The sequence below is a fragment of the Phodopus roborovskii genome, unplaced genomic scaffold (genome assembly GCF_943737965.1).
Source record: "Phodopus roborovskii unplaced genomic scaffold, PHOROB, whole genome shotgun sequence".
NCBI classification, from domain to species: domain Eukaryota; kingdom Metazoa; phylum Chordata; class Mammalia; order Rodentia; family Cricetidae; genus Phodopus; species Phodopus roborovskii.
In genome coordinates, this window is record NW_026126571.1 from 12,926,669 (window position 1) to 12,952,086 (window position 25,418).

General features: G+C 40.3%; 1 protein-coding gene across 1 annotated transcript in view; it reads right to left on the reverse strand.

The window, feature by feature from the left end:
• The window catches only part of Prdm5 (PR/SET domain 5), a 135,783-nt gene that overhangs the window by 59,228 nt on the left and 51,137 nt on the right, over positions 1 to 25,418 (reverse strand). Inside the window, exons 4-9 of the mRNA XM_051202995.1 lie at positions 15,930 to 16,098; positions 14,242 to 14,416; positions 12,697 to 12,818; positions 8,887 to 8,966; positions 3,824 to 3,908; positions 2,450 to 2,607 (exon numbers count right to left, since the gene is read on the reverse strand). Coding sequence (XP_051058952.1) covers positions 2,450 to 2,607; positions 3,824 to 3,908; positions 8,887 to 8,966; positions 12,697 to 12,818; positions 14,242 to 14,416; positions 15,930 to 16,098 — 789 coding nt within the window. The remainder of the gene's footprint in view (positions 1 to 2,449; positions 2,608 to 3,823; positions 3,909 to 8,886; positions 8,967 to 12,696; positions 12,819 to 14,241; positions 14,417 to 15,929; positions 16,099 to 25,418) is intronic.

The following is a 25,418-nucleotide window of genomic DNA, read 5'->3' on the forward strand; positions in this document are numbered from 1 at the left end:
AGGCAGTGTGAGGTACTATCAATCTGGCCTGCTCAGTTTTTATATATATACCATTTCTTTTTCTTCTTGGACAAACACTAAAGTCAGTATCATTTTTAATGCTTTCACAAGAGAAAGCTGTTTCTTGAAACTCACTATAAATAATGAAGTCACTTCAATACCTTCTAAATAATACAGAAAAAATGTTTCCTCTATAATCAATGAACAAGCATTTCTGATATCACATATGTTTTCACATAAATTTCTATGATGTTGAATGTTCAGACAAAATTTCCTGAATTTGAACACGAATTATATAAAAATAAACGTGGAATGATTAAAGCTAGCATGCTCTAAAAGAAGAGGCAGAGTAAAAGTGCAGTGTGGAAATGTAACCAAAAATGTAGAGATCCAGAGAAGAACTAAAAGAATACAACCTGAAGAGAAGGACATCAAAGAACGTGTAGAAGAAAAGCAAATATCTACTGTCACAGTGCCTGAGCAGTGACAAGCCCTTGCTGCATAAGCCTGACAACATGAACTGGAACCCAGGACCATGCAGTAGAAGAGACCCAAGTGCCTCAGATCTCTACCTAAGCACTATGGTTCACACTCACATAAACATGCATACACACACACACACACACACACACACACACACACAGACACACACACACAGACACCATACATACACACATGTACGCACATATACAGGCGCACACATATCACACATAGATATCCCCCATATTACACCCCACACACATATACTCTACACACCTCAACTCTCACCACACACACACACACACACACACACACACACACACACAGGAGTATTTTTTTATTTTGTATTATTATTATTATATGTAAATCAGTGACTTGCTTGTTTGTATATCTATGAACCTTGTGTGCCTGGTGCCTGAGGAGGGCAACAAAGGGCATCCAATCCCCTGAAACTGGAGTTATAAATGGTTGTGAATTGCCATGTACATTCTGGTAGCCAAAACAATGCCCTGTAGAAAAGCAGCCAGTGCTCTTAACTGCTGAGCCATTGCTACATCCCTGATAAAACTATTTTAACAAGAATATGAGATAGCAACTCCCAAATTGTTCTAGGTGTGTTTAAAGCAAAGCATTGAAGATAAGCTTAACAAATAGATTGAGTTGATGGTCCAGAGGACTCTGTACAACAGAAGACATATGTGCACTATAACTTGGGTAATATTTGGTAGTCACATCATTAAGAGGAGAAGAGTGATATTACAGTTACACTTTTGGATGGTTTGCCTGGTAGGTCAGGCTCTGGTGAAAGTGCTGAGTGTCAAAAGCCTAGATGAGGATAAAAGTGATCAAAGAGAAAGAGAACTATCAGGGCACTGAAACAGTCAAAGAAAGCCCCTCACGCAGGTGAAGGGCATGTAGCTCAGTGGTAAAGTACTTGTCAAACACGGGCAAGGTCCTGAGTTTGATCCTTAGCATTGTCCAAGTAAATAAATAATAAATAAATGGCAGATGGTGGCAGACATAATGAAACAATAGACAGGGAAAACACCTGTGACCTGGTTTCTACATTTATGAGATTGGAAAATGAGTGTTGGATAATTATTCATTTCTGTCACATACAGAAAGAAGAAACTACAAAAGTGAGTTACCTGAGGCAAAGAATAAAAAGTCATTCTTGCTTGGGATAATAGAGCCTGATCAATGCACTGCCAAAATGTTTCAAAAAAGTAAACTACCTGGAGTTTGTCAGCTTAGCATTGACAGCACCAAGTCCTGGATTCAGTGGGCATCTGCTAGAAAGGGAGAGAGGGCACAAAGAAGCCATCCACCTCAAGTCCTCAAATGTGGGGTGGTGACAGGTATGGCTGAGAACTTGGATGCCTCTCAGACATTCACATGTTGAAGGCATGGCACCTCACTGAAAGTGCTTATTGAAAGGCAGTGACTACTTTAGAGGGTGCAGGTTAGTGGAAGATGTCACATCACTTGAAAGAATGCCCTCTAAGGAGGCTCTGAAGCCCAGCCTCCCACCGCCACCCAACATCCTGCGGCTTCTTGGTCATAGTGAGGGAAGCTTCACCTTCATTCTCAGTGAATCCCACCATAAAGATCTCTCTGCTTTATCTTGAGTATAAAAACAACAGATCCAGACAACCATGGACACAAAGCTTTGAACTAAGCCCAATAAATCTTCCTGATGAATAAATAAATTCTCCCAGCAACTGAGAGTTAGCAGACTCAGTCACACAGCAACACTTTGCTTGAGAGATCAATTTTCAGAAGATGGAGACAAGAGAAGCCAAAGAGGTCAGTGATCTAGGTGAGTGTTGACAAAGGAGAAACAGAACCATCTATAACCATCCCATTCACTTCATGTCACATGCCCCAACCATGGCAATATCTGGTTAAGACACCAGCTAAAATCCCATCAGCTAATCAGTAAATAACACAAGCTGGTAAGTGTCTTTACCTTCTTGTGGTTCTTGTAAACGTTTCTGTGAGCAAATCCCTTTCCACAAAGCTTACACTGATAGGGTTTATCTTCACTGTGGATTACTTTGTGGGCGCCCACTTGATCAAGCCTCTTGAATGATTTGTTGCAGATCTCACAGTTATAAGGTCGCTTTTCTGTGAAAATGAGTGGAGACAATATCACAAAGGTCAAGAGCCAAGGGGAAGCATGCTGTCCTGCAATTACTTATTATGCATAAGCAAACTAAGGCATGGTCAGACAAGCACAAAAAATGTCTCCCATGTAGTTCATCTATGTTAAAGATGTTAGCACTCACAAATGAAAATGATTATTTTTCTATAGACATATTTTGAAAGTTAAACCTTTGAAAGAAAAGTTTAAGTTCAAAGTACAAATTCTGCTTCTAGATGAAAAACTAAAAGTGTATGTTTCAATCAAGTCTGCAACGCCGGGAGTTCTGTCAGTGATGGAAGTCATCACACAGTACCAGGCAGGCCCTGTGTGGCAGAGATTCCCATCTTCAGAAGAAGCCAAGCATTAGCAGATTTTAACATTCATATTTATGCACTAGGTATATAGTGCTAACAATCCAGCAATTGATCCTGTGCAAATCACACAAAGCACACCCGAAAGCCGATAGTTTCCCATCGCCAACTATAACTCACTAATGCTTACTCTTCTTCCAAACCACAAGGGTGTTCTAAAGCACATATTTCAATATCCTCAACTATCAATATCACAACTATAACCTTCCTCAAGTCTCTAAAAAGATGCCATAAGGCAAAAATTTTATTACATTTTAGTGTCTTTGTAAGTAAACACACAAAAATATAATTCTCAAAAGTATCTAGGAACATAATAAATCAATAATTGTTGAATTTCCACTACATGCTAGGCATTATGCTAGCATATTATGTAAATGTCTTTATTTAATCTCCCAAGTCCTTTTGACAGATGTCATGTCACAGATAAAAAATAACGAAATCTAAAGAAACCAAGGTCCCAAATTAAATAGTGATTTTTTTGAAAGCCTTTCATATCCTGCAGCCAAACAACCTTTGGCTTATAACTAGACAAGCACTTAGCAATCCTATGACTAAGTCAGAATTCATAGCCAGAGCTTCTGATTGCTCCTTTTCAGTTTCTTGAACAAGATAATGTAATTCTTTTGCAATGATTTCAGTATTGGCAAGAAGTACATTGCCAGGTGGGGGTGGTGCATGCCTTTCATACCACCACTTGGGAGGCAGATGCAGGAAGATCTCTGAGCTCTGAGTTCGAGGCTAACCTGGTCTACAGAGCAAATTCCAGTACAGCCAGGGCTACATAGAGAAACCCTGTCTTCAATAAATAAATAATTATATAGTTCACCTGAGTGAGTGATCATGTGACGCTTCAGCTGATTGGCAGAAATAAACTTTTTCATACATTCTTGACAATCAAATATCTCATGAATCTGAAAAAGATTAAATTGACAAATAACCAATTATTAAAAATGAACCTTTAATCCCAGTACTCGGGAGGCAGAGGCAGGCGGATCTCTGTGAATTTGAAGCCAGCCTCATCTACAGAGTGAGTTCCAGGACAGACTCCAAAGCTACAGAGAAACCCTGTCTGAAAAAACAAAAATAAACCAACAAAAAACTAATTACCTAATTAACTAAAGCAAAAATGGAAACATGCGGACAGTTTGGACTGGGCCCACACTGCCCTAAGTCTGTTTCGTGTACAGTGGAAATGTCATACCATGACAAACTGTCTAGCTAAAGCATCATGAAGAGAAAATGGTCACAGTAAAGCATGCAGTGCAGATATCCTATTTGTATGTAGTAAATATATGAACTGTAAAAAAATGTTCACAAGTAATATACATCAATTTGTGTTATACATAAAATTTAGAGTAGGAGGTATTTGTTGCTAGGTCATTAACAGTTCTTTTTTTTTTTTTTTTTTTTTTTTTTTTTTTTTTTTTCCCTAATGTAAGGATACAGAGCAAATTGACACCCACAGTGAAAGGCCAGTAAGAAGCTGACCTGAAAGCACTAAGTCCCACATGGCAGTAGGACCACAGTAAAAAGGATGGACCACATAAAGCAGCCTAGATATAGGATGACTAAGTCTAAAGACCTAACATTAAACATAAGTGATATGGTCAATAGTAGTACGTTAATAGCGGTATGGTCACTAATTCTTAGTTAAAGGAATAGACTACAGGAGCTCTGACATGGGCTAAGGAGTTAGATAAAGACATAAGATGTTAATGTGGCATTGTTTCACTATTCTGATTATTCTACCACATACATATACTTCATGTCATGTTGTATACTCTAAATACAGATGAATAAAATATATATTGAAAATCATGTATTCAGAACACAGCTTTTAGCAGGCAAGCTAATGTAAATGTTATACCTGGGTACTACAGTATCAATATAGTAACTAAAGATTATGGCTTTCTATCTCAAACCATAAAATAGTTGGTATGGAGAACAGAAGCCCAGTTTGTCATCACGAGGAAGGCGTTCAGCTAGCTCTAAGCAGCAGACTGAATGAAGCCTTCTTTGGAAATGCTGGCCACCCACCCAATGAGCAAAGGGGTGGCCACCCACCATTTGAGCAAGGGGCTGGTCACCCACCCAATGAGCAAGGGGCTGGCCACCCACCCAATGAGCAAGGGCTTTAAACTATTGGACGAAGAGTCAAAGCTTCTTCTGCTGAAGGTACAATAATTAACCCTAGACAAATTAATCCTCAGGGAGCCAAGAGTGTGTTTGTCACTGCAGAATAACTAGATACCACTGAGGACATTACCAGCATGACTGACACTGGGTATGAGTGAAGGATGCGGCTGTATTGGGATCTAAGTGGCCATGGCGGGAAGAGTGAAAAGAAGAAAGTTCGGAGACAGAAAGACTAACAGATCCGAGGCTCCTCAGCGGGCCACGTTCTATGCTATGGCAAATCTGAGCTTGAAAACCATCCTCTAGTTATTTTACTCTTTAACGAGAGCCAAAGCTCACTTGTGAAAACCTGGAAAAGGCAGAAAAGCAGGCAGTCACCGACAGACACCGATCCTCTGGAGTTGGCGTCTCCACACTTAGAGATTCATCCACACCCAATTCTGAGCAGAGACAGATCGCAGTGTGGAGCCTGTGCAGCTCTAGTGGGAGAACTCGGAACTGAGTCACAAAGCACAGAGGCAGCCTCTTCCTGTCAAAAGCCTACAGGGTGGTTGGGGGGGGATTAAGCTAAACTCGGAAGTTTAAGAAATAAGGACGGAACATGTAATGTTTATTTAGAGCAAGTCAGTACAGATTTATATTCCTAAACACTGCAAGAGAAATACATAATACATAATTTTATAATGATAAGATAGTTTAAAATGAAAACCTTCCATGTCATATAGAAGTGAAGACTTTATATGTAGTGTTCAAATTCTATTGCTTTATAAAATGTTAAAAATAATCTATGGAGGACCCCCAAATCCGGGCCTCTGCTAAAGAAAGAGGCATCAGCTGGAGAGTTCCAGTTTCCAGTGAGATCCGACTATCCTGCAAAACCTTCCCAAGTTCCAGCTCAGCCCTTGTCCTCTTCCGCCGGCTATTGGCCAGAGGTGAGTCTGGGCCCAATCGGAGCTGCCTGTCCCCTGCAACCTCTCCCCCCAACCACCCGAACTCCCTGGGTTGGCCCCTGATCCTGCTGCTCTTGTCTCCTGTCCCCATCGAGAGCACCCTTGGAGCTCTGATACACCCCCACCCATCCCCACCGCCAGCCTACCCCCCTACCCTGTGCCCTACCCCACCCATGGTCCTGCAGCTCTGGTTGAGCACTGGGACAGAGGGTGGAGCCAACAGTCCACCCTACTTCGGAGACTTCTGGGAGCAACTCTGAACAAAGGAGACCTGACTATCCACATGGGACCACTTCCGCCTATCTCTGCAGGACCACTGTGAGTACCTGCTGGCATCTTCTACTGGATCCTCATCCTTGACCCCATCCCTGGGTCCCTGTCTGTGGAGAAACCTCCTAGAGAGGTTGGACCACACAGAGCTACAGATACCACATAAGCCCATCGGGGAAGTACCATAGAGAGAGGGGGGAGACCCCACCAACACCTACTGGAAGAAGCTATGGGAAGAAGGCAATACAAGAAAAAATAATCTATGGATAAAATAACCATTAAATAAAACACTGAAAAACATTCTTATTTATTTAATTTTAAGTCTTGTAGGTTTTGAAACATTTTCAAGGTTAAATTAATGAGATAGATAAATTTCAGCATTTAATGCACATAAAGCTTTTTTTGCATTAACTCTCTTATTTATAGTGGAAAATTAAGGCTATGGATATTTTCAAAACTTCTAACAAAACATAACAAAGGACAGGCAATAGTTTAATTATACCTAAGAAAAGATGTTTTGTTAAATTTCCAATTTTCCATGCTGATTTTCAGAGTGATAATGTACTTACTATTTGAATTCCTAAATAAACCACATTAATAAAAATCATAATGTACTTTATGACAATAAGGGATAGTATACTGTGATATAAAAGACTACCATGCTGTAATTTAGTATTGTCATAAAGCACCATCTACTGTCAAGGGGAAATACTGCAACTACACTCTATTAGACATTAGAGCTAGCCAACTAAAACAATTAACATTTTGGACTTACTAAACTGTCCCTTGTATACAGAAGGGTTTCGAGGGGATGCTCTAGAATAGAGGGAAGTGTGATTGTGCTAATGATTTATTAAAATTCTGCAAATGTTCATATTTTAAAGGCACAGCTGTACCTTCTGTATTCTACCAACAGATACACCTTTTTCTACCAAGTTGTTCTATTATAGATAAAGTTTCTATATTATTGTTTTTATGGGAAATAAGGAAGTATTCAGAAATGGGCTCCATGACTAAGTTTACTAAAACACTCTGTTAAAATATCTTAAACATCATAATCTAAGGTTAAATAGATCCAAGAAATAAATCATAGACTTTAAAACAGGGGTGTTTAGAAATACATGCTCCAAATATTGTTGCTTCAGATTCTATTTCCCACGTCTTAGCATTAATAAGAGGGAAAAAAGGGATCCACAGGCCTTTAAGAGACTCAGTGGGTAAAGCACACTCTGCAAGCATGAAGTTTTAAGTTCAAATTCCCAGAACCCACATAAAAGCATGTCTGCAATGCCAGTGTTCCTATGATAATGCAACAGGCAGAGAAAGGAGGTCCCTCAGAAACTCAGGAGCCAGACAATCCGGTATATGCAGCAGAGAACCAGAGTCTGTCTCAAACAAGGCAGAAAGTAAGGACCAACAATGTGTAGACTGTCCCCACTAGTCTCCACATATGTGCTTGTCTGCACTAACATGTATACACATATACGTGGGTACACACACACACACACACACAATTTAAGGGGTGGAGCTAAAAGAAAAGAATGTAGACTGGCATTCTGCAAAGTCAGCACACATACTAGGGTCTGAATGTTACTGGACAAAATAACCTGGCCCCTGCACATGAATCACACACAAATTCAAGAGGCATATTACATCTTCAAACAGTCCCATAAAGTCACCAGCTGGATATTGCAAGAAATAAAAGAGCAAGCAGAAAATTATAATCAATTCAATATCCTCTTCCAGAAATGAGAAATACAGCCTAATATTTCATGGAGAATTACTAACAGAAAAATAAACTGGGTCTTCATCCATTATTTCTCCTGAAGATGATAAAAAAAAACTCTCCAAATCCAGGAGACAACTTCACTCATATCAATATGATAGTAACTATTTCATGTGTCATAATTTAAATCCATGCACATTTGGTGAACTAGTAGATGAATAGTAATATGTGCTTTCAGTCCTACCAAATTACTATATTGTAATTCCATATACAACTACACAAAAGGCATTTTACAAGTCGCATGAAAAGCGAAATTTTTACATTTGTCAGGCAATATCTCCTCAATTCTGGATATCAAGTAACTGAAATTTTTTCCATGTTCTTAGTTATAGTAAATATTTAACATGATAAACAGGAGATACTGTGTACTCTATCATAATGCAGATAGATTTATAAATTATTTTTGTACCAAAGTAAAGTATATGTATTCATTTTAATAAAAAAAAGAGCATACTCAGCACAAAAATGTATGTTTTTAAACCACTGATTTGAGTTCCTGAGCAAATACCAACTGAGAAACCTTGAAGATGTGCTCTGTGGGAATCAGCTAGACAGGACTCCTTCCATTGCAGAATCTGTCAGCTAACTATGAACAACACAACTCTTCCACAGTTCACTCCTGTACACTGTTTCTGCACTGGAGAACGCACTGTCCCTGGCTATCTAAGTTCTGTCTTACTATAGCATCAACCAAGTGCATTTGAGAGATCATAATGAAGGCCTTGTGACCAGTCGGCTCTCACTCACCTTCCTGTGCTCCCGCAGGCTTGAGAGTGAAGTACACCTTCTACTGCACACGGAGCAGATGAGCTTTCTCTTAGGATCACCTAGGACGGCAGGGGTGAAACAGCATCACAGAGTAACTGAGGTTGGCCCAGGATCCCCTCTACAGGATTTCACCACCACGATTTAGAATTCTAGGCTGTTATACTCAAGTCTTTCTTTTCAAACTTGAAGGTCCCCAGATCACCAGCTTCTACATATATCAAATAACATTTCACTTTTCCATCTGGTAAAATAGTCTCCAGAGAAAAAATTTCCACAAAAAGTCAGAACAATACTCTATTAGCCTAGACACATAAGGGGAGGACCTAGGCCCTGCTACAAAAGATAGGGCAGGCTTTGACGATCCCCCATGGAAGGCCTCACCCTCCCGGGAAGCAAAAATGGGATGAGATAGGGGTTGAGAAGGGGACAAGGGAGGAGGGGAGGGCAAGGGAACTGGGACTGACATGTAAAACAAGCTTGTTGCAAATTTAAATTAAAAAAATATTATCAAAAAGTCAGAACAAAATTAAAACAAATCAAATGTGCTTTTAAAAGGAAAAGTGAATATTAATTCATAAGTTGATTTTTCTATGTCTTTTGCCTTCCATCAAATGATTTCCTTTCACTGTTATTCACAGACTACTCTTTCAGTAATAAATTCTGATAGAATTAGAGTCCATGCCTTATTAAATAAGTATTAATAAATAGTATAATGTAAAATCAACCACAGAAACATATTTGGCAATCCACACCATTAGAAAATCAAACCAAGACTAAATTTTGTTTACTTTTCTAGTGATTATAGGGACTCAATTCATATTTCAAACATCACAGTGACTGAAGAAAAGACTCAATAATCTCAAAATGTAATGTCATAACCATACTACCTACCTGTACCAACACAAATAACTTCAAAATGATATTTTATAATTTTAAATGATTGACTTAAAACTCTCAAAGTAAATATTTAACATAATCCAGCACCCTATGTCCATCATGTCACCCAAAAAAGGTGAAGGAAACGTATATCCATTTTCACTCCAACCTCAGGGACAGGCATCTATGCCACCAAAACTAATATCACTGTGTTGTTTGCTTATGTTGTATAACTACATGTATGAAAAGAAAGCAAATATTTAGAAAAAGAAAGGTAGGAATTTTCATCCTGCTTTTGAAGATATCAAGATATTCATGGTAACAGTGGGTAAGTTTAGCATGTTGAAAACACTCTACAGATGGCAACCAAGAAAATGTGTGTAAAGGTGACAACAGGGATTCAAATTACAAACTTTCCCTCAGCAAGATGAACATTAGCCTCCAGGTTCATCTATCTGCACATATATTGCAGAAAGATCACTGAGGAAGAAAAAGAAGCAGTCCATCTTTTCTAACTCCCACTGTCTAGGATTGTCCACCTTCCTGGCGTGGCCCTGCCATACCTCTTCTTGAGACTAGGCCCTGGTCTTCCCATAAGGCAGGGAAAAGGGCTGGAAAAGAGAGGAAGAGGTTGACATCTCCCACCATTCCATTTCACTTCGCCTCCACACCTGCCTTTGCTTTGGTACCAATCTCCATTCTGTACTCTCTCCCTCCACATCTCTTTTTTTAATCTTACAACTGGAATATTGGATTCATATAGAGAAATATAGAAACAGTTTATGAGGATACAGAAAAATGTTATTTCTCATAACACCCCTTTGTGTTAGCATCCACAGAGTGCATAGACTTTTGGCTTCCTACATTCAGGAAACATAGTTTGTAACTTTCAGTAGGGCTGGAGATATGGTGATATAGTTCAGTAGGCAAGAGATGTCCTAGGTTAAACCATTAGTACCAGGAAAACAAGCAACAGCAACAAATCACAGCAACACTCAACAAAAGCAAGCGATGGTCACAGAACCCACACAACCACACTTACCTACAGACCTGCCCATCATATGCCATTGTTTCTATAAAAAGAAAATTTGGTCTGTGTTTGAATGTTCAGCTTCTCTTCCTTTACCTTCTACAGTGTATCACCTGACAAGGGCAAGCCTCGGGCAAGCCTCACCATCAGTCAGTATAGAAGTAACAAGGTTTCCTAGTTCCTTGAGTATTCCTGTTCTTTATACAGAGTCCTTAGACATACCTGAATGCTACTTTCCTTGCTATAACAGAAGTACCCCCCCACCGCTGTTGCTACTTTAGAGAAAAGGGGAGATGCATAAGAGCCTATGGATGAGAAAATGAAACCATGTACCAAACCAAGTAAGAGGTGTACATGGAAACCTAAGCTAAAATACAGCAACTTTCACATCTTATCAAGACCTGCAACATAGGATAATGATGATGAAACAAAATCTTCATGTATAAATCGTTTCCTGCAAAATTGCCACAAATGTCCCAAAGCTGCAATAGTAAGCAACCCAAGGCCAATTACAAGAAGACTCAAAAATTACTCTATAAGCACAGCAGGAAGTCCATATGCCTAGTTATGAGAATGGAAAAGTTTCCAGAGTTGTAGCATCCATCTGGCTTTTTACTTAGTTCAGCAAAGTTGACTTTATACTGACATAAAAGTTTGGTTAAAATACGTTGCAGAAGAAGATGGAGAAAATTAAAAACAGCATTTTAGCCAAAACAGCATTAGGGGAGAAAAGGAAGGCAAATCTATCAAAGTTATGGCTGTGTCTGCCATCATATGAAAAGCACCAGTATGTTTCAAATTCAAAGGGGGACGTCATTTTCCATATACTGGCCTTACGTTCTTCAAAAGGAAAGCCACAAAGCAACGCTGGGAAGTCTTGATGATGGGCCCTCCTGAAGGCTGGTTCACAAAGCTTCACCCCAGCCATCAGAACATTGTTCATGGTTTACACTGAGCAGGCCCAGTCAGTGATGAAGCGAGGCCGGCAGGCACAGTCGTGCTTACCTCTTATCATCTTATTATTAAAGTCTGTTAATTTCAAGCAACAGAGGTCCTGATGCTGGGTATCAGTCACTCATTTCACCTTATTGTGAGAATAAACAAGAAGGAAGAAAAGAGTTTCTTCCCTGTCCAATGGCTCACTTCTACTCACGTCCCAGAAATGATAGGCAAAATTACATGCACAGAATGGCATGATTTCCTTGGGTCTTGAACTCCTTTATCAGAGAGAGCAAAGAAGAGAAAAAGCCCCACAGCAAAACAGACATCACAACTAAATTATATTCACTGATGGCCAAGAAAGTACTAAGGAGAAAAATCCTAGGTGACAATGAAATGATATGTTTGTCTTATTGTTTGGCTAGGGATTACAAGGAATTAAGTGTTTGCTGAAAATTCAAGTATTTTCAACTCTGTGACAACATATACTTAGGAATTTTCTCTAGTATAGAAGAAATACAAACACTAAAGGCACTAAATGTTCATGTAAAACATTAAGGCAGAGGTATACTTGCTTCATAGTTTCAAAGTACCTACAAATTATCAATTTCAACAATCTGTGAAAAATAAAATGTATAGACTAAAACAGTGAAGTGGTCAAACAATATACAAAACATATACAAAAATATACCTGAGTGACAAGAAGAGTAAAGTGTGAGCTTGTTTTACAGTAATGATTAATTCAGACATGGGAAAAATGATAAATGCTGCTGAAATCAACCTCAAAAATAGTGTTCAGGGGAAACATATAAACAAGTAAGAGATGTGCATCAATGGGAAGCACAAAGGGAAGCCAGCTCCCTCCTCTCAAAGGGAATTAAAAAGCGATCCCATGGCCTGGGGAGAGGGAGCCCAGTTGGAAAGACTATCTGATGCTTCCTCACCAGTGTGGACATTTTCCTGGTGCCTTTTCAGGGCGTCCTTGCTTTTCAGCCTCTTCCCACAGCTGTCGACTTTGCACACAAACCTGGCGTCCCCTCGGCAAGCCTTCTGGTGTTGCTCAAAACTACAAGACAAGTAGCAAGGGGAGCAGAAGAAATGATGAAGGCATACCTACAGACTTTAAACATCACAGCAGGCTTCTATAACCCATGCTTCCTAGGACATGCTTCCTGTAGGAGTCTCAGGGTCATCTGATGCAGTAATTATGTAGGTAAGAAAGAAGAACTTAAATTCTTCAGTTTACTTAGTATAATGCTAACTCCAAGTATGAAATTATGCATGCAAAGATGATCTGCTAATTTATAAATTCACTTTAAAATGAGACCATAAACATCAGTGCTGAATGGAAAGAATTGCAAACAGAACCCTCAACACCAACATTCAACACCGGAGAGTCCTTCATGCATCTGCCACTCAGTGTTCACTGAGCAGGGAGGGAAGAAAGCTGGAGTGCTGAGTTATCTCCCATCCCCCTCCTGACACCCTACCCTTAGGCTTCCGCATTTTTAATGGCACCTTATTTAGCTCTAAGATTTGGCTCAAAATATAATACAGTGCAGTAAATTACATATAAAAGCTGAATAGAATAAAGGGTATAAAGTTAACTTATTAAAAAGGTTATAACTCATACTTGGCTTTAAAAAAAAAAGGAGTTAATGCATCCTAAAAGTAACATCTTTCCTAAGGATTTGTTACATGCAAATAAAATTATTTTCAGATTTCATAAGTAAAAGAGAATACATGTAATACATAGAAGTACCATATCTATATATAGAAAACAGATGGATAGACAGACAGACAGACAGACACTTTAGAATTGAACAAAATGAAAAGAGAACAGTAAGCATGGAAGATGTTTTACTCCTGTAAGGTGACAGTCTGCGAAGTGAGGATGTTTATAGTCTCTGTGCATTCTCTCATTTTTGACAACTCTGGCCTTGCAAGATGTTAAAACAGAAGCTAATTTTATATGTTGTGAACATAAGTGATCAAGGAAAGGTAAAAGGTCAATTCTGGTAACTCACTGCATGTCATCCTCTATTCACCTTCAAACTATTCTTAACAAGTCACTGTGAAAGTGCTCCTTATCCACTCATTATCCCTACCTTGAAGTATTCATTACTACACGTCTTTAAAACAAGTAAGAGAGCAAATAACTGATACTCAGTAAATAATATCAATGTAAGGGCTAAACTGTGCACATGTAAATTTCAGAAAAATTAAGTGTAATATTTAATGGCAAGAACCAAACAGAGAAGAGCTAGCATAAATGGTATTTATCTGTAAACCTCATGATCAGAATAGTCAAAATCCAGTAGACTACACTCAGAAAAGATGAACTCATGCCAAAATAGGCTGCCCTCCACTTTCCCACACAGACATCAGGATGTGCTCACACACAGAGACACACATATTCAGAGCTGTGTCAAGCAAGGTGAACAGTCCAAGTGTGTGCTCATAAGCCCAAACACCCTGAGCATACGCACTGTCTCTGCAAGGCCTGCCTCACGGGGAACTTCTTCCCACAGCTCTCGCATTTGAACTCTTTCTCCCCCATGGGTTTCTGGTGCAAGGTCTGACGGTGCTCACTAAGGATTTCCTCGCTGGAAAAGCTCGATTCACACTGTGGACAGGCATAGTCCTCTTCAGAGCCTGGGTGACCTGCGCAACATTACAACACCGGAGTTAACAAGCCAGAAACTAGCTTTGGACCTCATTTCAAAATCAAACTACAGTTAAACTTTGTTTTCTCTAACAAATGTAAGCATCACCCATATTGAGCAGAAACCAAACATGTTATCAGAAAAACTATTTCAAAAATCATTTTAGTATGTTTCACAGAAGCAATACAAAATCAAATTCAATCTCCAGTTTCCCTTTTCAAGTTAATGTTTCAGATCAAAAATGGTAACAAATGCTGAGCTCAAAGCAAAACTTTTCCTGGAAAATGGATCATCTTCAGTGCTGACTGTGGCGAGGCACCCATCCCACATGGCTGAAAGAACTCCACCCAAGTTCTTCAGGCGCTTCAATGTTATATATTTTTGAGTGATTATCCAGTAAAATGAGGATTAAAATGTATTAAATATGAAAAATTAAAATAATCAATAATGGCTCCCTGAAGACACAGCTGGTGCATGCCAAAGCTACATGTGTTCAGTCTGTGAAGAGAATGTCATACCTTGTGTTCGTCTTTCCATGTTGCTCTTTTTCTCTGACTTCTAATTCCAAGTCATTTACATACTTAAGGTGCCACATTCATGTTATCAAACTCTACACTGGTAAACATGTGGGTGGCGTCTTTGTCTCTTTTGCTGGGGTTTTGTGTGTGATTTTATGTCTCACTTTTATAAGCAAGGCAGAAGTCAGACAGCAAATGTGTGGGTACCTCACCTTGACTGTCGCATACCACAGAACACTGAATAAGAAATCCGGGGTTATTGAGAAGCCCTGCAGCCCGAGTGGATGGAGACACAGTGTGCTGTAACAGCGCTATTACACGGTGCGCTATAACAGCGCTGTTACACCGTGTGCTATAACAGCACTATTACCATTCCCTTTAAATGTTATTCAGGGCCAAACATAAGGCCCAGCAATAACTCCACTACTCCACAGCAGTCAGCAACCAACGGACATCTGTCCCTGAACAGCGGGTTTCACCTATGGTCACCTGAAGCTACCCCAAACAAGGGCAAAGGACAATCCTGCCAGTGGCTGTGACCAGTACACAAATAGATGGCCAGAAGGTCCAGATATCAGGAGGCCTCATAAGACAGAGCCCAGGGACCATTTGTCCAGGGCACAGCAGGGCCACCCTGTCCATCTGACCTCTTCAGCATGTGCATGAGATTAATCTCTCAGAGCCCTGAGTGATCTCCTTACTGGCCCAGGGTTTTAAGCTGATGATTGGCAGAGCCAGTGCAGGAGTAGACAGCCCTTCGCTGTGTTACCATGGTGACAAGAACCAGAGCTGCTTCCCGAACCCCCGCTACCTTGACCATCCTACAAGACAATCATGACTTAGCCCAAACATTCTTTTCCTGCTATTAAGAATACTTTTGACAAAACCTATTTGAATAATACCATATCAAACATGCAAGTATAATTCAAGTAATTCAGACTACCTTCCTCTTCAGTGTATCTTCCTTGAGATCACCAAATGAAGATGACGTACCTTTGCTTGCAGCTGCTGACTGTCCCTTGGAGTGGTCAGCTTTGCCTTCTTTGGTCAGAGCCTGCTGCTCCTCTTCCTCTGTCTCTGCATCACTGTCCAGGTAGCCAATCAGAAGCTCTGTGTCAGTTTCTATATCATCAACTGCCAAGTAGAAAATATTTTCTCCTTCCTGAAACACAGTTTAAAAATGCTAAGGCACCATTCCTTTTAAGAAATATTGACTGAGTATGGAATACTGATGATGCACACCTGTCAGCATCTGGGATACAGAAACAGGATGATCAGGGGTCCAAGGTTAGGCTCAGATACAAAGTAAGTTCAAGGCCAACTTAGACTACAAAAGACCCTATCTCAAGACACAAACAAGCAAACATATAAATAAATACCGTAACAAAATTATGGAGGACCATGGGCCCATGAAAAGTTACTATTACTTTGTAATTATCTCGATTTGATTTGTAAATTAAAGAATATTCAAGTCACCTGTCAAGCAAAATACAAATATATATAAATTATTAAGATGAGTGACTTCATATGAATTACATTTATAAATATACAAGCATGCATTAGTGATTTCATACCGATTAATGTTGCATATAAAATCAGAAGAGAAAAAATTTCAGCTTCTGGTATAAATAGAGTGAATATAAACATTTTCAGAAAGATTTCTTTTTTCCTTTTGCTCTTTTTTTATTTAAATTAGAAACAATCTTATTTTATATATCAGCCCCTCTCCCTCCCACCCTCCCACCCTCCCATCCTCCCATGTCCCCCCCACGGATCCCTGTCCCATCCCTCTTCTGCTCCACAGAAAGGGTGAAGCCAGCTTCCATTGGGGGCAGTCTGGTAGTGGAACAGCATACAGAAAGAATTTCTCAGGAGCAGAAGGAGAAATACCAAAGACACTAGCCACGGGAAACTTAAGGTACTGACTAGGGACCCTGTGCATTTCTGTGGCCTTGCTAACCCTATGGAAATGCACAAAGCAGAGGGAAGGACAGAGGCGCCAGCAGCACACCTTCTCTCTCTCTTCTTTTCTGGCCAAATTTATTCTTTTCTTCCAATGAACTTATTTCTTTTTTTTTTACATATTGATCCCAGTTTCCTCTCCCTCCCGTGCCCCCCGCGCCACCCCCTCCCATCCCATTCCCCACCCAGTCCACAGGGAGGGTGAGGCCTTCCAGGAAGGATCACAAACTCTGTCAAGTCATGTGGAGTAGAGTCTAGGGTGCTGGCACAGCTAGAGGACACCTCCTCTTTTTTAAAGGAAATTCTAGCAGGGGTGAGTAACCCTGAAAGGATAACTTCTCCAGAGGAGCCCCAACCAAGCACACGCACAGGAAGAACACTGCAGAGCCTAAGACATGCCCAGAGAAGTTTCACTCTTGAAATAAAATTGGTATAAAACGCCTCCCTGGGCCTTAGGCCAATCGCCAAGGAAGCCAGTCCTGGGGCTGCACGGCCAGCTCTCCCCGGAGCAAGCGCCCAGACTGGATTTGCTCAATGGCTGAGAAGCCTCCCTAGTCTGTCTGGTGAAGATAAACAGAAGAAACACAAAATGAATTTACTGAAACCTCCTCATGGGCAAATGAGGAAAGAGTAAAGAAAACCCGTTCCACTGAGGAATAAAATTCAATAAAGCACAGACTGAGGGCATCATTAGCTGGACAACATATTATGTGCTTAAGTTGAGGTGCCCAGGGAGAAAGAAATGGGGAGGGAGTATTTGTCAACCTTCCTAATGCAATGATCTGTAAATACAGTTCTTCATATGTGGTATCTCCCAACTATAAAATTATTTTTGTTGCTACTTCATAACTATGATTTTGTTACTGTTATGAAGTGTGATGTAAATATCTGTGTAATAGCCTTATGGGAACCCTGTGAAAGGCTAGTTGGACACCCCCCCCCCAAGAGGTCACACGACACAGGTTAAGAACTGTTGCTTTTGATGAAAAAGTACAGTATAAACAAGCAGAAACTGTTAAAAGTTCACACATGTATTTTTAGGACTGGAAAGGCACTAATCCATATGGCTTCGCCATCCCTCCACCCTGTTGTTGTGACAAATACATCACAAAAGCAACTTAAGGAAAGAAAGGTTGATTCTGATCGTCTGCAAATTTAATCCATCATAGCCCAGGAAGTCATTGCTCTGGGAGCAGGAGGTGGTGATCACATTGCAGCTATAGTCGGGAAGCAGACAGAATACTGAGCTCAGCTCTATTACCTGATTTTTATCAAGTCTGGGGACTCAGACTATTAGGCTGCTGCCTGCCCACATTCAGGGTGCGTCTTCCCAATGGGACTCAGTTAAAACTTTCCAGGTTACCCTCACAGACATGTGTAGGTGTGTTTCCATGGTGGTGAATGAATACCCTGTCATGCTGACAATGACAATAATGAAAAAGGTCTCACTATACAATTCTCCTGGCCCTGGTTCCCACGTGCTAAGATTGTAAGAGTGGACCACCAATTTTGTTTTTAAGTATATTTTGTAATTTAAAAAGCAAAACATATATTTAGACTGTCCCCTGGAGAAAAACAGAAATGATTATCATTATTCACCAATATGAGAGAGAGAAACACACAGATTCAATCAGTGTTTGGTCATAGTTGATAACACCATGTTTTAGACCATCTACAGTTCCAGAAACATAGTTCTTTCTAATTAGGAGAACTGAAGCAGTTTGTATAAACTACTACCCATGATATAACACGAATAAAGAAACAAAAAGGCATAGTCAGTAGAAGGAACTACATCAGAACCAGGCCTTCCCAGGTTCAGTTTCTCCAAGCACTTGAAGGCTTACCTAATGGAGGCCTCAGACACAACCATAAATCTTAGTGCTTATCTGATCTACATGCATGAAAATTAATTAAAACCGCTTTCTGGTACATCAGTCATTTTGTGATGGTTTGCAAAGCAATAGATAATCTTTAATTTTAAAGCATGATAACATTATATTAAACTATAACTTTAAAGGTTGTATGTTTATTGGGAGGCTCTGTAGTGAAATTGGGGTTTAATATTTACTAGACTTTTAATAAAAGGCAATGGCAGTATTTCACAACCTGAAGTGCTTGCCCACTTTATAATATAAAGTGAAATGCAGTTACAGCCATAACACACATCTGTTTAAGGAATGGGAAAACCCTTCTCCATATAATTCATGCCATTACCAAGACCCGGAGTCTCTTCCTGTGCATTTATGACCATGGGGTTAAGATCACACTCTTAAATCTCCTCCCTGCCCATCATACAGTCGGCATCTTGGATGTCTCACATGCTGAAGGGTTGGTCTCTAACATGTGATGCTGTTGAGAAAGAGTGGATTCTTACAAGGTGGGTCTAGTCATAGCAAGCTGACTAGGGGTATGCCTCAACGGGACCACCTTGACTCTGGACTCTTCCAGTCCCTTCTTTTGTTTCCACCACATGTTACTTACAAAATGGTGCCTGGCCAAAGGTCACAGAGCAACGCCAACCAACAAGGAACAGAACTTGTGAAGCAAAATGAACATAATAGCCACACTACTAATTTATAATGTCACAACAATTCCTGTAACTTTCATTATGGTATTATTGTTATTCCCTTTCCAAGCTCTGTCAGAACCTGCCATGGGACTAATTTCTGGAGCCCAGTGGAACTATATTCCTAGCCTGCAGGTTCACTCAATACCTTATCATCTCTTGCAGGGCAGTGGGAGGATGTAAAGAGCACAGATCTAGGAGCTAGAGAGGCGACACTGTAGCTAACAACCACCTATAACTCCAGATCTAGACGATCTAATACCTTTGGCTTCACAGACACTCGCACGCAAATAAGTGCATGTTCATACTCAGACACACACATGCATACATACACACAATGAATAATAAAAACATATTCTAAAAATGACTATGGCTCTAATGCACTGAGACTCAACATCAACTCCTTATTATCAGTATGCCTGTTTTTGCATTCTAGACCTCATAATTATTTCTCCTTATTACTGTTAACCATTATTTCTGCTCAAGACTTAATCACATGACCATAGTCCCTCTTTGCACGAATTCAGTCTGTGATTTATAATTTGGAAATTCACTTTCTTGGACCTCAACCTTAGTGCTAAAACACGGTTTATGGTCTGCTTAAGGCTTTAGGTAATTGAACCAGAAATTTATAAAGTTTTTTCAAGACCATACTCCCCTTAAAAGTATTTCCAAACCATTAGCTTTCACAAGCTAATAGATGCATCACATAGCAATTAGCTTTTAACTGTTACTCATCTCTTCCATTATTGCACATAGCTTTGAATGTTTTGTGTTTGTGTCTCTTCACATCTTGCTTGACTTTGCTTGCACATACCTGATGTTTGGTAAATTGCTTCTCCTATAAGCTATCTATAATATCAAAATGTTGCAACACCCCAAATGCCCAATCAATCAAAACTAGTTTTTAAATATCTATCAACCCCTATTGCTATGGAACGAAATAAAGATATGTATTACATAGATAGCAAAACCAACATGTCTGTGTTGGCTAATTTTATATAAATTTGACCCAAGCTATAGTTATCTGAGAGTAGGAAATCTGAGAGGAGGGCTTGGGATTTTTTAATTTCATTTTACATTCCAAACACAGTTCTCCCTCCCACACCTCCTCCTGCCCCTCATCTCTTCCCACCCTCTTTCATCACCACCCCCCAGTCCACTCCTCCTCAAAAGTAAGGGCTCTCGTGAGGAGTCACTATAGTCTGACACGATAGCTTGAAGCATGGCAAGGCCCTTCTCCCATGCATTAAGGCTGAGCATGGCATCCCACCATAGGGAATGGGCTCCAACAAGCTAGCTCATGTACAAGGTTGGTATCATGGTCCTGCTGCTAGGGGCCCATCACATAGTCCCACATATGGGGGGCCTAGTTTGGTTCCCTGGAGTCCCCACAGTTGTTAAGTCTAGCGTTCACGGGTTTCCACGAGCTTGGTTCAGCTATCTCTGTAGATTGCTCCATCATGATCTTGACCTCCTTTGCTCATATAGTTCCTCCTGCCTCTCTTTGACTGGATTCCCAGAGCCATCATGTCTGGTTATATGTCCCTTTATTTGAAGAATGATTCCCACAATAATCTACTGATGAGTCCGTTAGTGGGGATTATTGACCGAAATCACAGAAGCAATGAGAAGCAGTCAAATTCTCAATAAACCCTGACAGACTATGTGTGGAAAAGTGAGCAGGAAGGGCTGAGGATGAGTCAAAGGTGGCAAAGTTTATGACAAAGTCTGTTGATGCTATCCTCAATAAGGGATCTATATATATGCAAATAGAGTTTAGTTGTTTTGAATCAACATGTTTCTATACATAAAAACTTACATGTGAACTTTCACTCATATACCCAAGAATATCAGTGACCTCATCAATTTTTTAAAGTAAATTACTATTGTTTAATAAATCTTCTGAATCACTTAGTAACTTCAACCAAAGAGGAGGAAAGGGACTCTTGTAGGTGATGACTTACCCACAGGGCTTACATTTTCCTATATACTACATGACCTTGACTTCATGTTCAGGACATGTGTGTCTTCCAGTGACTAGCCTGCCTGTCCTTAGGGAACTCTATACAAGCATTCAGGTGTGCCGCATGAGAAGAATAGGGTCTAGAGCTCTTCTACCTTTTCCTGGCTGCTCCTGGACTCTGTCAAGTGGGCAAGCTTCCTTGTCAAGCAGGAACTCTACCTCAGCTACAATGTGGTGATGTGGGGCATACATACAAAAACCTCCTCCCTTGCTAGGCTAGAGGCAGCCAGTCGCAGGTTGAGTCAATGGAGCAGAAGGACAAGTGCTCCCAAAGCTTGTCTCTCGGACCTTGTCTCACTTAGGAAAAATTGGTACAAATTAAGAAAACTATCAAACCAGGATGCAATGAGAAGCTAGAATGCACACCCTCTAAGACTGAGAGTCTTCTTCTCCAGAATTACAAAGAGTAGTTTAAGCCAACATTTGATGAGTTTTTTTCAATGACTACTATATTATGGCAGTGGTAAGGACCAAATGCCTTTCTGTTGAATTTGTTCTGATTCTTCAATTAATAAACAGACTTAATCCTGGAAGTTTAAGAGAGAAATCTGATTTCCAGGGCTGGAAATATGGTTTAGTGGATCAGCAGTTGCTGCTCTTCAGAGGGCCAGCATCCACATCCGGCAGCTCATAACTGCCTGTTAACTCCAGCCCCAAGGAACTCAACACTCTCTTCTCGCTTCCTTGGGAATCAAAATAAATATGGCATGCATGTACACACACACACACACACACACACACACACAAATAAATAAATCATTTAAAAGGATCATCCTTTCCAATACCTTATCTCCTTTCAACAGCAACATTACTTATAAACTTCGATCTTCCCTGACAATTTGCCTATCATCCCTACTCAAGCTCCAGGCCTCACTGGGATAGATTTCATGAATTCATGCATGGGAGGTTCACTTGTGTTATTTGCAAACAGCGGAAGTACTCCATCTTCTTTCACAAGAATATATTGATTCCCCACTGCATGCAAATAAACATAACTGCAAAGGAGGGCATGGGTGCTTTGGCACTTCAGCTGCATCTGTCTGTGGCATCACCTGGTTCTTGTTTAGTTGTTGGCAGGCTGCTGTCCACATGTGGTGATACATAAGACAAACCATGATTATAAACTTGGCAGAGGCACAATTATTCTATTGAAAAGGTAGTAAGCTGTGAAAAATACACACCATCCAGCTGAAGTGACCAGCACATAATCCAAGCACAAAAAAAAAAAATCGGCTTATGTATTAATACTTTACACTAGAGTGGGGAAAATTTGAACTGCTGCAAAATAGTTATTTTCATGAAAAGATGAAAGCAAAGAAATCAAGATAATAAGAATTTGATGCCGTCTATCATCTCACTTAACCCTTCCTTACTAAACCCCTGAGAAAAGTCTCAAGCTGCATATAAACACCATTTCTACAAGATGAGAAACATCAGGAAAAACATTCTGCTGTAGAATTAAATCTACAACATTAATCTAACAACAAAATATGTTAGAAATGAGATGTAACTATTATCAGCAAAGCATTCCAACCTACTCACTTCTGACCAGTGCACTACAGCAAGCTGCCACATGACTCTGAATGCCATTGATCTCTCTGCACTCCAAGCATGTCTGAGCAGCTGGCACCCACTGACACATGGGTTTCCAACGGTAACACCATGAGCCACACCCAAGGGAAAGCCTCAGTACTGTTCTTTCTGCCAGGAAACACACAGCTGCAGTAAAATCCTTTCCTTTGGGTACCATGTGGGTGAAGTGTTCAACCTGGCAACCATGCTCATACAAACAACAGTAAGTCTTTATTACTAAAAACTACCATAAGAGCTTTTTCTAGACATGATGGTAATACCATAATCCTAGTGCTCATAGGGAAGTAGAAAAGAAATTAGGAATTCAAGAATAGTCTCAGCTACAAAGCAACACCTTATCTGAAAAAAAGGGGAACAAGACAATTAGCAGCGATGATGTGCACCTTTAATCCCAGCATTGGGGGGGGGGGGGAATACAGGGAGCTGATGCATAGAAGGAGCACCTTGAGTTAGAGGTCAGCCTGGGGTATGGATGAGACCCTGTCTCAAAGATAAGTAAACAAACGAAGCAAGGAGTGACGTGAGGCAGGAAAAGGACAAGTTGTGTTGAGAGTAATGAAAATGCAGAGCAACCAATTTCATATCTAGATCACATTAAGTAGGCACAAGAAAAATAAAAGCTCAAGCAAGTGCAAAGAAATCTGCATCCTTTAGAGTCATGGCCTGTGATCAACCACCCAGCAGGGAACAGTTCACACTATCCAGAACAGATGCAATCTTAAAAATCGAGCCTGTGAACAAAGCTTCATCAGTGGCAGATCCCTAAGCAAGTACAGACATCTTTCTCTGATCCTCACTAGATGGAATTGCTGTGAAGCAAAAGAAAGAGACAAACCATGACTCTGCTGGGAGGGAAATAAGTAAATAAAGCTACACTTCATCTTTTTCTTGCACATAATTTGTCCAAGACCAAGAAATTTTAGAACGAAATAGTGCTACAGGGGTAGGAGTTCAGGGAGCCATTTTGAAGGTAGACAAACCAGGGCAGACTGCACCGCCCTGCACATGATTCTTTATCTGAAGCTCTTTTAACTAACCCCACAGGGTGGCTAATGTGTGAGTCTGTAGCTGTTCTGAGAGCTGGCTAAGTGACACTGGGATGTTCATCTCAGGCAGAAGGTGGTTCTCTGATTACCACATTACATTGTGATACGGTAGTAAATTCCAATGTGAGGGACTATTCTCAGAATGAAAATGGTTCTCTTGTGAATCAAAACTTTGATAAAGAAATGCTTAATTATTTTTAAGTTAAAAGAAAATATTTTAGGGGTGACATTCAGGTGGCAGTTCGAGGCGATGACCTTTCACCCTAGACCATGGCCAAATTCGTCTGTAACTGTGCCGAGAAAGCCCCTGCACTAGTAACCCCAGCAGAGACTTACTCAAAGGCTTGATTGGCCATATTTTAGCACTATGCCAAGGCTGAGCTGGTTCCCCAAACCCCTGCTGAACTCCCTGCAACTATACAGAGCATGAGAAAAAAAAAATAACTCAAAGTGCTAAAATTGCTAGCTTCAAAAACAGCTTACAGTTAGGGAAGCTGTGCTAAATGGTTTGGTGGCCATTGATGTGTGGATGTGGTTTTATATCAGAGAGACCACAGGCAAAGGCGGCCTCGTTGACTATGATGTTTGAAGACGGATCTTTAACATCTAATCTTATCTGAGTTCTTATTTGAATGTTATTGAATCACATGTAATGATACTGATACCTGAATAAAATACTAGTTGCCGAAAAATAAAATAAAATATTTGAAATATTAACTGCATAGCTTACCAAAATAGCTAGCTTTGCCTAACTGATCAATATCAGTCCATACTACATCAAGAAAGAAGTATTTTAGCTATATAACCATGCCAGAGGCTTGGACAGAAGGTTCTAGGCTGCTCAGCTTTCTCTCCCTCTCTCTCTTACTATTTTGAATTTATCTTAATTTATTTATCTGAATCCTTAACTTGCGGCAAACTCTATCAGAGAAGGGATTATTCTTCAAATTATATATTAATCATTCACAATATATTTACTATTCCACATCATATTAGAGTTAGCTGAACACACGTTTCTCCTCCCTCCCCCACCCCTCCGTTTCTCCTGAATTAGTAACATGTCTCACTGCTGTGGTCAATTTCTCACCAGAACATATTTAAAGGGGTCTATGCTGGCTTCTAGTTCCAGGTGCCACAGGCAGCCCATCATGGCAGAGTATGGCTGCAGGAGAAAGAGATAGCAGTTCACACTGCCTCTGACATCAAGACACAGAGAATACAGGAAGTAGGAACGTCTCAAGAGTCCACTGAGACCCCATTTAGGGCCCAACTCCAGCTGGGATCAAGTG